At 47.2% G+C, this 10,923-nt stretch overlaps 1 protein-coding gene across 1 annotated transcript; it reads left to right on the forward strand.

Annotated features, from left to right (window-relative positions):
* Nucleotides 1-2,616: 2,616 nt before the first annotated feature.
* On the forward strand, nucleotides 2,617-10,121 carry myoc (myocilin). The gene is made up of 5 exons (XM_028587478.1): nucleotides 2,617-3,389; nucleotides 6,622-6,687; nucleotides 6,770-6,862; nucleotides 8,826-9,037; nucleotides 9,126-10,121. Exons 1-5 carry the CDS (start codon nucleotides 2,885-2,887, stop codon nucleotides 9,705-9,707), a joined length of 1,458 nt encoding a protein of 485 aa, XP_028443279.1. The 5' UTR covers nucleotides 2,617-2,884; the 3' UTR covers nucleotides 9,708-10,121.
* Nucleotides 10,122-10,923: the final 802 nt, after the last annotated feature.

Below are 10,923 nucleotides of genomic sequence, written 5' to 3' on the forward strand. Positions count from 1 at the left end.
TGTGACTTTACTGGCAGCGTGGAGTCCCAAGATGGCACTAAAGTTGAAACGTACTGGTTATTGTTCTGACAGACCCGCTGCTCTCGTCCTGTCTGGGCAGCAGACACAAACACACACTGACAGCTCTGCCCCTTCGCTCAGCCAGCACTGGCCAACCCTTCTAAGGGGGTGGAATTACATTTATGCCCCCCCCTCCACGGGGGGTCTTTTACTTCATGAGATCTATGGCAGATGGTCTTCCAGCTCACAGTAGTTAATGGCGCACACAGCAGGGGGGTGATGGCCTTTATTTCAGCTTTGAGGATGAAGAGAGCGAGAGAGGCCATTTCATCTCATGCACTTGTTTTAATGTTGATGTGGCTGCGCCGAGAAGCCGGCATGCGATCGCCCCTCAACCACAAGATTGGCGGTTCGATCCCAGGCTCCTCCGGCCGCATGTCAAAGTCACCCTGAGCAGGACACTGACCCCCCAAGTTACTCCCCAGATTCTCTACGTATAAGCTGTACACTGCTCTTAATACTTAGGAAGAGTTTAAATGCAGCAATTTCACTACAATGTACCGTCAATTGACTGTGACGAGTAAGAATAAAGTTTCTTTTCTTTCTTTCAGTTGTCCCCGAGTCTTGCTCAATTGCATTTAAATCAAAGGTAGTAAAGTCCTGATTGGACAAGTAGCTGTAAAATGTTACAGCTCTTTTCCGGTCACACTGACAAAGCGGGTTTGCAGTGTTGAGGTTTGATTTAGCCTTTGGCCAGGACTTTGTCCAGCTGTATGGGAAAAAAAAGAAATGAAATGTTACACAATACTATACACACACCCACACTGGCAGCAGAGGATGTTTTGGTCCTCCGTTATGGGCTCACACTGGATGACTTCAGATTCCGGGCATAGCAGCGGTTATTTGAGTCATATATAACAGCAATTTGACTCAGAGAGAGAGAAGAGCGGACAATGTGCCAACCAGCATTAGTCAGTCACACACACGCACCCTGTCCAGTGGAGAGATCAGAGAGAGGTGGATGTGTCAGTAGCCAGACAGAGTAGATAATACATTTTCCAGTTGATCCACTCACTTTAGTGAATAAAACATTGTTCATGTGTTTAAACACTCCTCGTCTTTACTCCTACTTTCCCAGGAGTTTCTTTCTTCACTCCTCTGTTGTCCTCCTTTGATGATGTATTCGCTCCTTTGTTTCATGTGTTTCACTTTCCAGTTTCTCACTGCTAAGATATTTCCTGTTAAACACATGCCGTACACTATTCACCCATTGGTCCATCTGTCCAACCAATCATAGGCTTGCCTCGTCAATCCAGACAACTGTCTCAGGTACCACCTGCTGCCTGTAAACAAGCGCCGACAGAAGCAGACGAGGCTGGCATCAACCTGCAAGAGGAAGCGTGTGTTTCAAAGTGTATGCTATGCGTCCTTCCCCTCTGCGCCCTTTGCCCTCGAGTCTCCCTGGGGTGAAGCTTCTGGGGGTCAGGTTGGCCTGAGAGGTCAGCAGAGATGGATGAAGAAGTCTGAACATACACAAAAGTAAGCAGACATGAGAAGAAGAAGTGCAGGATAGGAGCCAGGAAAGATTTTAGGAACCCAAACAAAGAGGCAGGATATGAGGGTAAGCTGAGACCTGTAAAGCCATGATTGCAGAGATTGGAAGGTGTGTTTGTGTGTGTGCACACCTGCCTCCTTGCGTGCATCTCTGTGCAAATGTCTCACTTCCAAATCTTTTGCACCCTACCTCTCTGAAAATAAACAAGATCATCTTCTGTATCACATGACTGTAGAAGTGAGCCTCGCAGGCAGCAGTTGAACGTGTCTGTGATCGTGTGTTAAAGCAAAAAAGACGAGAGAGGCAGACTGCGTCAGATCCACCCCGGCCAGTGACAGGAAGTGAGCTCGGGGAGGAATGGTCCTTGGCAGCTCACTCATGTTGTAATAAATAGAAATTTCAACAACTGAAGTGAGCAGAGTCTGCAGCATGAACACACCACATGCTGTCCACAACAGACCCAAGCTCAGCTGAAGGGACCCAGCGTAGGCCTATGTCAGGTATCTGGTCAACTATCAACTTGTAACCTCGGCCCTTCATAATGACAAACCTTTATCGGATGCTTGCGTCACGGCCTTCCCCCCACCCACCAACCAATATGAAAGGGGACACCGGCACCTCAGGAGGTAATTGTATCCAATGAGGCCCAGCTCTCTCTCGCCACGCTGGGGCCAAACCTCAGCCAAATCCCCTTTGACTCATGGGACTGCATCACACATGTCACACGATGTTTCTACAGAATGAATACATAATAAATGACATTACTGAAATCACGTGAATATGAATACATTTCATCGGAGTGGTTGAATAAAACAAATGTAAAAGACAGAGCTGTCATGTTGGACCCTTAAATACATAAAAACAGCATTTGCAGAAGACAGATTTGTGTAAAAATCTGATGTTTTTGTCCTTAAAACAACCAGCATCCTATTTCTTTCTCTTTTCTTCTTCCCTCCCTCCTCCTTAGCCCCCCCCTCCCTCCCTTTCACCTCTCCTGTCTTGCCCTCTTTCCCTCCTTCCTTCCCCTCCAGATTGTATAAATATCTGTGAGCTGTTGGGGAGAGCTCAGTGTTACCGACCTGTCCACTGAGGAGAGACAGAGAACAAGAAGAGGGGCGGACAGAAGCAAAAGAAGAAGAGCTACCTGAGAAAAGAGCGAGACAAAATAAGAAAGAAAAGGCACCACCAGCAATTTTGGGAATGAGTAAATGATTAAAGGAGAATTCCAGTTGAGAGCTGGCAAATAAAAGAAGACGAAGAAAGTGATTCGTCAGAGAGAGAATTTAAAGTAACCTTCTGATCTGTGTGTGTGGAAGGACCCTCCGCAGCATGTTCCTCCTTCTCTCCTTGTGTATGTGTGGTCTCCTGCTGCGAGGTGACGCACAGGACCGAGCTGCTCTGTGGAGGGGGAACGACCGGAGCGGACGATGCCAGTACACCTTCAGCGTACCCAGCCCTGTCGAGGCCAGCTGCCCGCAGATGGGAGGCCCCGAGGTGGAGAACCTAAAGGCTAGACTCAGCCTCCTGGAGGTGCTGGTGGCCCAGCTCACTGGAGGGGACACTGGGGGTCCCCAAGGGGTCGGGGTCGGGTCCGGGGCCGCAGCCAGAGCTCAGTCTGGGCTTCAAGAGGCGCTGAACCGGGCCACGGGGGAGAGGAGCCTGCTGCAGGGGGAGAAAGAGCGTCTGGAGCAAGAGTTGGAGGGGCTTCAGCGCAGGATGGAGGAGATGAGGAGGGAGACGGAGAGGCTGAGGAACAGACCCTGTCCTCCACAGACCCCCATCGTGCCACCAAGCCCCCCTCTGCGGGACAGTGGCCTGACGGGACCTGCTGGGGGTAAGAAATACACTCTAAACCACCACACGCACACAAAATGTGCAAAGCTGAATGACATTATAGAACATTTGTTTATAAAAAATACAATTTTAATCAAGCAAATATGTTTCATTATATTTAAATCCTATTTTAAATCCTCCCTATCCTTATTGCGATCAAGATGCACAACTAGATTACCTCCTTTTCTGCAGACAGGCTGTCTTTCTGTTAAAATATGTATTTTGTGACTCTGACTGAAGGATGATGGGTTAATTAGAGCAGAGAAGTGATGACGCATAAATGTCATCTATGTATGGAATACCATGCACATACAGAGCCCCACAAAATTCTAGTGCACAGGGGTCCCGTGTGTGTGTGTGTGTGTGTGAGTGTGTGTGTATGTGTGCGTGCACTGCTTGCCGCAACAGCTGTCAAAAGCTGACAAAGAATTAGCTTTATTGGCCAAGCATGTGTACACATACATGGAATTTGACTCTGGTTACCATACAAACTTACAAAGGTAAACCATAAACTTGTAACTACTATGTACAGATATATATATATATATATATATATATATATATATATATATATATATATATATATATATATATAAAAGTATATATAAAGATCAGGTTCCTCCTGACACCATTTCTTCCTGCACAAATCCTCTTAAAGACAACCTAATGTTGCATGTACCTTTTGTGTGTGTGTATGTGTGTGGTTAATGTTTTGGTTGCCCACCAGACTAATATTAGTCTGCAGAGAGACACTCGGCTTCTGCTCCCTGACTGCATTTAGTGGGGATGGTGGCAGGCCAAAGAGGGTCAGCTCAGTATTTATGAGCACATCCTGCTGTCTTTATTACTGGTGTTTCCCTCTGCACGATGAGCAGGGCGAGAATAGCCAAGTTGGGTGGGTTGGGGGGGCGGCTGAAATGTGATGCACGCTCTGGAAGTGGTGGTTCCGTGCCAGGGGTCTCATCTCAGGGCTTTTGATGACACCTGGTGGGTCAGGGGCTGGTGGGGATGGAGGCGACGTGGCGGGCTTGGGGGCCGAGAACACTATACTTCCGAGGCTGAGAGGGCTGCACAAAGCTAGGGAGTTATCTTGGAGCCAGTAAGGCCAAGCTCTCTAGTATTCTGTTTGTTTACAGTGGCCAAACTGTCTAATTAGCCTCTGTTCTCTTCCTTTCGCCCACCATCTCCTGTTGGTTACCCCCCCACACCCTTCTTTTCTTAGTAAAGCCATCACTCTGTTTTCCCTCTTGGCTCTGTGTGTAGCCTATTAATCGTAACGCTGAGGTTACCAGCAGCAGTAAATCCTTCCCTGCCATCTCCCCCGTCCAGGACACATCTCTACTCCCTCTGCATCAGGAGAGATCTTCTGCATACTTCAGGTTATCTGTTGAGCTCCTCATGTTTGCACCTGCAGACTGAAATACACAGAGAGGGCCCCTCGGGTCCAGAGGCAGATGTAGAATAGATCATAGCGAGAGGACAGCGTGCAGAACCACAGGGAGAGGAATAAAGCCAAGAGTTTGTAACTTTCACAGAATCTTTCTTTTTACAAGTTTATAACTCACGCTGTGGTTATGACTTTCAGTAACAACCGCCTCTCAAACTATATGAGCTGATATATGGTTATGGTATTTGCCCAGCAGGAAATGCAGTCGTAAATAATGTCCAATGAACGCCTAAGATGTTTGAATCAATGTGCTTATCAGGGCAGTAGGTAGAGAGACTACATGGCCAGTATTGTGGCTAATTCCGAGTCAAATGTAAATTTCTGTTGATTGTACACTGTGCCCTGAATTAGGAATATGAATGAAATATAAATGCCCGGACGCAAAATGCTGCATGACAGCAATATTATGGGAGTTGAATTGTGTGGAGGACTGGACACAAATAAGATCCAACAGCTCTGCTGAACTCTGTAAGCAGGGGGTTGATTAGGCCCACTGGCTCCTCTGGCTGAGCCTCCTCTGGGAAATTAAGACCCGTCCGGTCTGAGAGGTTTATGGTATTCTGCATCAGTGATCTCGCAAACAAATAGGCAGGATATGAGGGCACATATGGCACGCACACACACACACACACACACACACACACACACACACACACACACACACACACACACACACACACACACACACACACACACACACTGGGGAATAGCCTAGACAGTAAGAGAATGTGGCTGTTTACCTGTGATGATGATGAATGGCTGTGTCCTGTGGGAACACCCTCAAAACTCCTCGGACCTTTTTCTTTACAAACCGTTAAATGGGCTCAACCCTCACCTTTACCATAGCAACCTTTCCATGTCGCCGGTGTTCGTCATTTGCCCCGTTAACCAACCTCCCGCTCCTCTTCGTCAATGCCGAGAATCAACATCAGCTTCCAGATGCTAGCGCTTAATGTTAATGTTCTTGGCATCATTAGGGCTCACTTATGCGCGTCAAATCGCCGGACGCTGCACGTGCAACGGCAAAGCAGGCACGTGCTCACACACACACACACACACACACATACACACATACAAACAGCCACCCATGGACACAGGGACACACACGTTACATATACAGTATATATTTTCATTAGTTTGTGTCTCCATGCCTATGAGGAGTATACAGTTTACAGACACTGTTTGACATTGTTTACTTTCCACAGTAATGGTTTCAGGAAGGAACCAAATGGGGAAATAAGTACAGGGTTGGGGGGGAGAGGGGGAGGGGGTAAATGGGGAGAAATAAGAGGAGGAATGAATAAAGGGGAAGAAGGCTGATACCTGACAGTGATACAGGGGAAGAAGGGCCAAGCGACTGGTTTGAAGTTTTTTGAGGACATGAAGTTGACAGTGCTGGGGGTGGGATGGGTGTCGTTGTGTGTGTGTGTGTGTGTGTGTGTGTGTGTGTGTGTGTGTGTGTGTGTGTGTGTGTGTGTGTGTGTGTGTGTGTGTGTGTGTGTGTGTGTGTGTGTGTGTGTGTGTGTGTGTGTGTGTGTGTGTGTGTGTGTGTGTGTGTTATGCTTGGCCAATCTACCGACTGCCTGTCTCCGGAGCAGCTGGGAATCCGTTCAGGGGGGTGTTTGTCTCCTGCTGTCACATTCCCTGCTGTCAGTAGTACCATAGCCACGTTTGGGTACACAAACACTCTCATAACTATTGTAAGCTGCGATGTGAAATGTGCGACAGAAATCACTGAACTCTGCGTGTGTGTGTGTGTGTGTGTGTGTGTGTGTGTGTGTTTTAGGTTCTATACCGATGTCTCACCTGATGACCAGGCCCAACAGGCAGGGAGACAGCAGCAGTCTGAGAGGTGGAACACCTTTTCTGCAGAATCACCTCCACTAAGATGTTTGTCATTCAACTAAATCCATCTTTCCATCCCTCCCTGTCAGACTCAGAGTGGCAGCTCGGACCCGCAGGCTTCCAGGAGCTGAAGGCCGAGGTGACAGAGGTACCCGCTCCAGATGGATCTGAGGACAACACAGGTCTCTGTCTGAATTATTCCTGTTCATTTCTCCCTTACAGGACCATACGAGTGGCTTAGTATGATCTTTCAGCCCACTGGATTTTGCAAAACTGCTATGTTTTAGCATTGACATCATTTGTAAATGTTATTCTTACCTAGGAACATTTTGAAAATAAGAAAACATGGCAACAATGGCTCTCCATTTTTTTTTATATTGTATCATAAAAAACTCACAGCAACGTGCATGCATGTGCACGTGCACGCCATTAAATGTGATAAGCATTCCAGCGGCCAGTTTCGTGGTATTCCTCTGATAGTTGGTAAATATAACACGCAAAGCAAACGGCAGAGAAGAGGAGGAAGACTAAGTAAGGAAATACATTCAACACGTTTGTCAGGCACTTAAAAACTTCATCCTGGCAGCTTACACTCACCCCTTCTCCTTCTCCATCCTCCCCCTCTGTCCATCTGACCTGGCAAACATGACACTCCCCCTACCCCCCCCTCCCCACTGACAGCCTCAAAGCAAATACTGCTATTAATACTGCAGCATTTGGGGCGAGAATACCAGAGTCATGCCAATCCGTAGGTATGAAGGCCTGCCCGAGTTTCACTTTTGTCTCGTAAATGTAAAGGGTAAGCACCCCCTAACAAGGGTGTCACACATGCTGCTTACCCTCCCTCCCCCCCCCCTCCCAACACCACACCATAGCTTGTGCTTCTGAAAGGCTCTCAGCAGGTTTGATTGTTTTGGGACATCCTGAAAATCCACGTGCGGTCACCACGTGAAGTCATATTATCTCTGGCAAGACTGCGCCACAGGGAAGCTGCATGGTAATCAGTGTATTTATAAGACTTATTCCTATCTAACCATTAATCCAGTGCTACGTCCTGGACCTGAGAGCAAGGGTGTATTTTAGGAAGTGGTAAATATACAGCCGGCCTTATCATTTTCCCAGTAAGACATACAGCGGAGAGTCCCTGCCCAGGATGAGTCGTAGCCCAGTTGCTGCTCTGATGGTGATGTTGAGGCCAACAGAGTCTCTAGACCTGCTGTCTGCCTCCATGATGACAAATGATGACCTCCATCGTCCCTCAGCCAAGTCTATGTAGATCCCCTTTTAACGTGTGCTACTGAACGTGTGACTTGTGTCCTGACGTCACCTTAAGTTGGAAAAAAACGATTTTGATTTGAATTGAGGACGATTGTTTTTTAAAGGTCCCATGGCATGGTGCACTTTGGATGCTTTTATATAGACCTTAGTGGTCCCCTAATACTGTATCTGAAGTCTCTTTTATATAGACCTTAGTGGTCCCCTAATACTGTATCTGAAGTCTCTTTTATATAGACCTTAGTGGTCCCCTAATACTGTATCTGAAGTCTCTTTTATAGACCTTGGTGGTCCCCTAATACTGTATCTGAAGTCTCTTTTATATAGACCTTAGTGGTCCCCTAATACTGTATCTGAAGTCTCTTTTATATAGACCTTAGTGGTCCCCTAATACTGTATCTGAAGTCTCTTTTATATAGACCTTGGTGGTCCCCTAATACTGTATCTGAAGTCTCTTTTATATAGACCCACTGGGGGACCATCGGCAGGCTGGGGGAACTCATATTAATGTTAAAAAAACCTCATAAAGTGAAATGTTCATGCCATGGGACCTTTAAGATCGTGGAACCCCCTTGTTGTGTTCCCCACCTTAGACCTGATCCCAACCAGTCATATCTGTGGCGCCTAAATATAACCTAAGTCCTCAACCGCAGAGGGCAGGGCCAGAGGAAACCTCATTTGAAGGGGAAACAGACACAAGACCAGTTAGTGGAGATAGGGAAACCCACCTGCAACCGTCAGCATATGGCATCTTGTAGGGATTCTAAGCTCTCGCCTAGGTTTTAGACGAATTTGATCGGTTTTTTTTTTATGTGTCTCACAAATCTTTGTCTCCCTCCCTCTCTCATGTTTCATCCTTTCCCTCTGCAGGTTGTGGGGAGTTGGTTTCAGTCGGTGAGCCGGTCACTCACAGGAAGGCTGAGAGCATAGCGGGTAAATATGGGGTTTGGATGCAGGACCCTGAGGCCGTCTCCCCTTATGGGCCCAGCATGGTCTGGCGCATCGACACCATAGGCTCTGACGTCAGGCAGCTGTTTGGGTACGATGACATGGAACAACTCTCTAAAGGTTTTCCATCCAAGGTCGGTGTCACATGGGTGATATCAGTTCATGTAAATGAGCCCAAAAAAAGGTCATTCCTAGTTATTTTCTTATGTTTTCCCATGGCAGGTCCTGCTGTTGCCAGAGCTGGTGGAGAGCACTGGAGCCACTCTGTACCGAGGCTCTCTGTATTACCAGAGACGTCGGAGCCGCTCCCTCATCCGCTTCGACCTGGCCTCTGAGAGCATCGCAGCCCGTCGAGACCTCCCCCACGCCGGCTTCCACGGCCAGTTCCCTTACTCCTGGGGCGGCTACACGGACATCGACGTGTCTGTGGACGAGCAGGGGCTGTGGGCCGTCTACTCCACCAGCAAGGCCAAAGGAGCCATTGTGATCTCGCAGCTGGACCCAAACAGTCTGGAGGTGAAGAGGAGCTGGGAGACCAACATCAGGAAGAACTCCGTGGCCAACTCCTTCATCATCTGCGGCAAGCTGTACACCGTGGCCAGCTACACGGCACCCGACACCATCATCAACTACATGTATGACACCAAAACCAGCCAGGGGAAGTCCGTGGCCATCCCCTTTAGGAACAAGTACCGCTACAACAGCATGATCGACTATAACGTGGCTCAGAGGAAGCTGTTTGCCTGGGACAACTACCACATGGTGTCCTATGACCTAAGACTGGCTCGCCAGCCGGCCATCTAAAGCCGCCAATGAGTGACTGGTGAAAAGTGACATTTGCTCACCTGTTCCTGCTTCACAGACTCAGAGCTTTAGAGCAGGGATCTTCAATGTTTTTTTTCCCCGGCCAAGGACCCCTTAACTGAAAGAGAGACGGAGCAGGGACCCCCCTCTACATATAGGCCTATTGTAGGCTATCAAATTAAGCAGGGCCTAACGTGTGCGCGGCCTAAAGCCTTACACATACCTTTTTAGAGCATAGAATACTACGCTTTTAAAATAACCGTTGGCATCATTTAAAAAAAGAATCCTTAATCCTTATCCTGAATCATTAGGATTAACTATCTGTGGAAGGCTACCTTGGTGACTACCTTACCTATAGCCTAGTGAGCCTATCTTCAATGTGTTTTTTCACAAATAGGCTGATTTATATTTGCTAATATGTTGACATTTTAGATTATTTTTTTTTTAAACTTTCAAAAAATGAATAATTTGGCAGCCCCCCTGCAGTAAATCTGAGGACCCCCTAAGGCAGGGGTGTCAAACTCAAGTTCCCTAAGGGCCACACTAGAAAATGAGAATCACATCAAGGGCCAGACAGAGGGTATTGCTTTTACGTCATGGGAAAAGTCAAATATCTTTGACTGAAATTATTGCAGGTCTCACATAGTCTTCTCACTTTCAGTTTGGTCGACAAAATTCTCAACGAAAACGCCAAAAACGGTTGGAAAAAGTGTAAAAAAAAAAAAACGTTGAAAAGTGACAAAAAGTAGGTGGGCCAAAATGTATTGCGAACCTAAATGTAGATAGGGGCCGGATCAAAATTAGCAAGGGGCCGGATTTTGGCCGGCAGGCCTAGAGTTTGACACGTGTGCCCTAAGGGTTCCAGACCCCCTGTTGAAGATCCCTGCTTTAGAGCATAATGTGTGCTAGTAGTTATAAAGCCAACACCTTCAGTAGCAACGTGCTAAAGAGTCTAACTGCCAAAGTGACATGAAGACAGTGTCCCCCGCAGGTGTGCGTTTTTTTTCTTCCTTCAGTGGGTGGGCTTCTGCTGTGGCAGGGCCCACATTTTTTTTAGAGGAATTATTTTTGTACCGCCTTTAATTCAGATGTATAATTTTGTTGTTTCCTTGATAAGCTATACAGTACATATTTGAGGACTGAAAGATGAAGCATAGTTGTATTTTACAAGCTAAGTGGGATAATTAACGCATACAATTTACAACACAAACCCCAC

The sequence above is a fragment of the Perca flavescens genome, chromosome 9 (assembly GCF_004354835.1).
Source record: "Perca flavescens isolate YP-PL-M2 chromosome 9, PFLA_1.0, whole genome shotgun sequence".
NCBI classification, from domain to species: domain Eukaryota; kingdom Metazoa; phylum Chordata; class Actinopteri; order Perciformes; family Percidae; genus Perca; species Perca flavescens.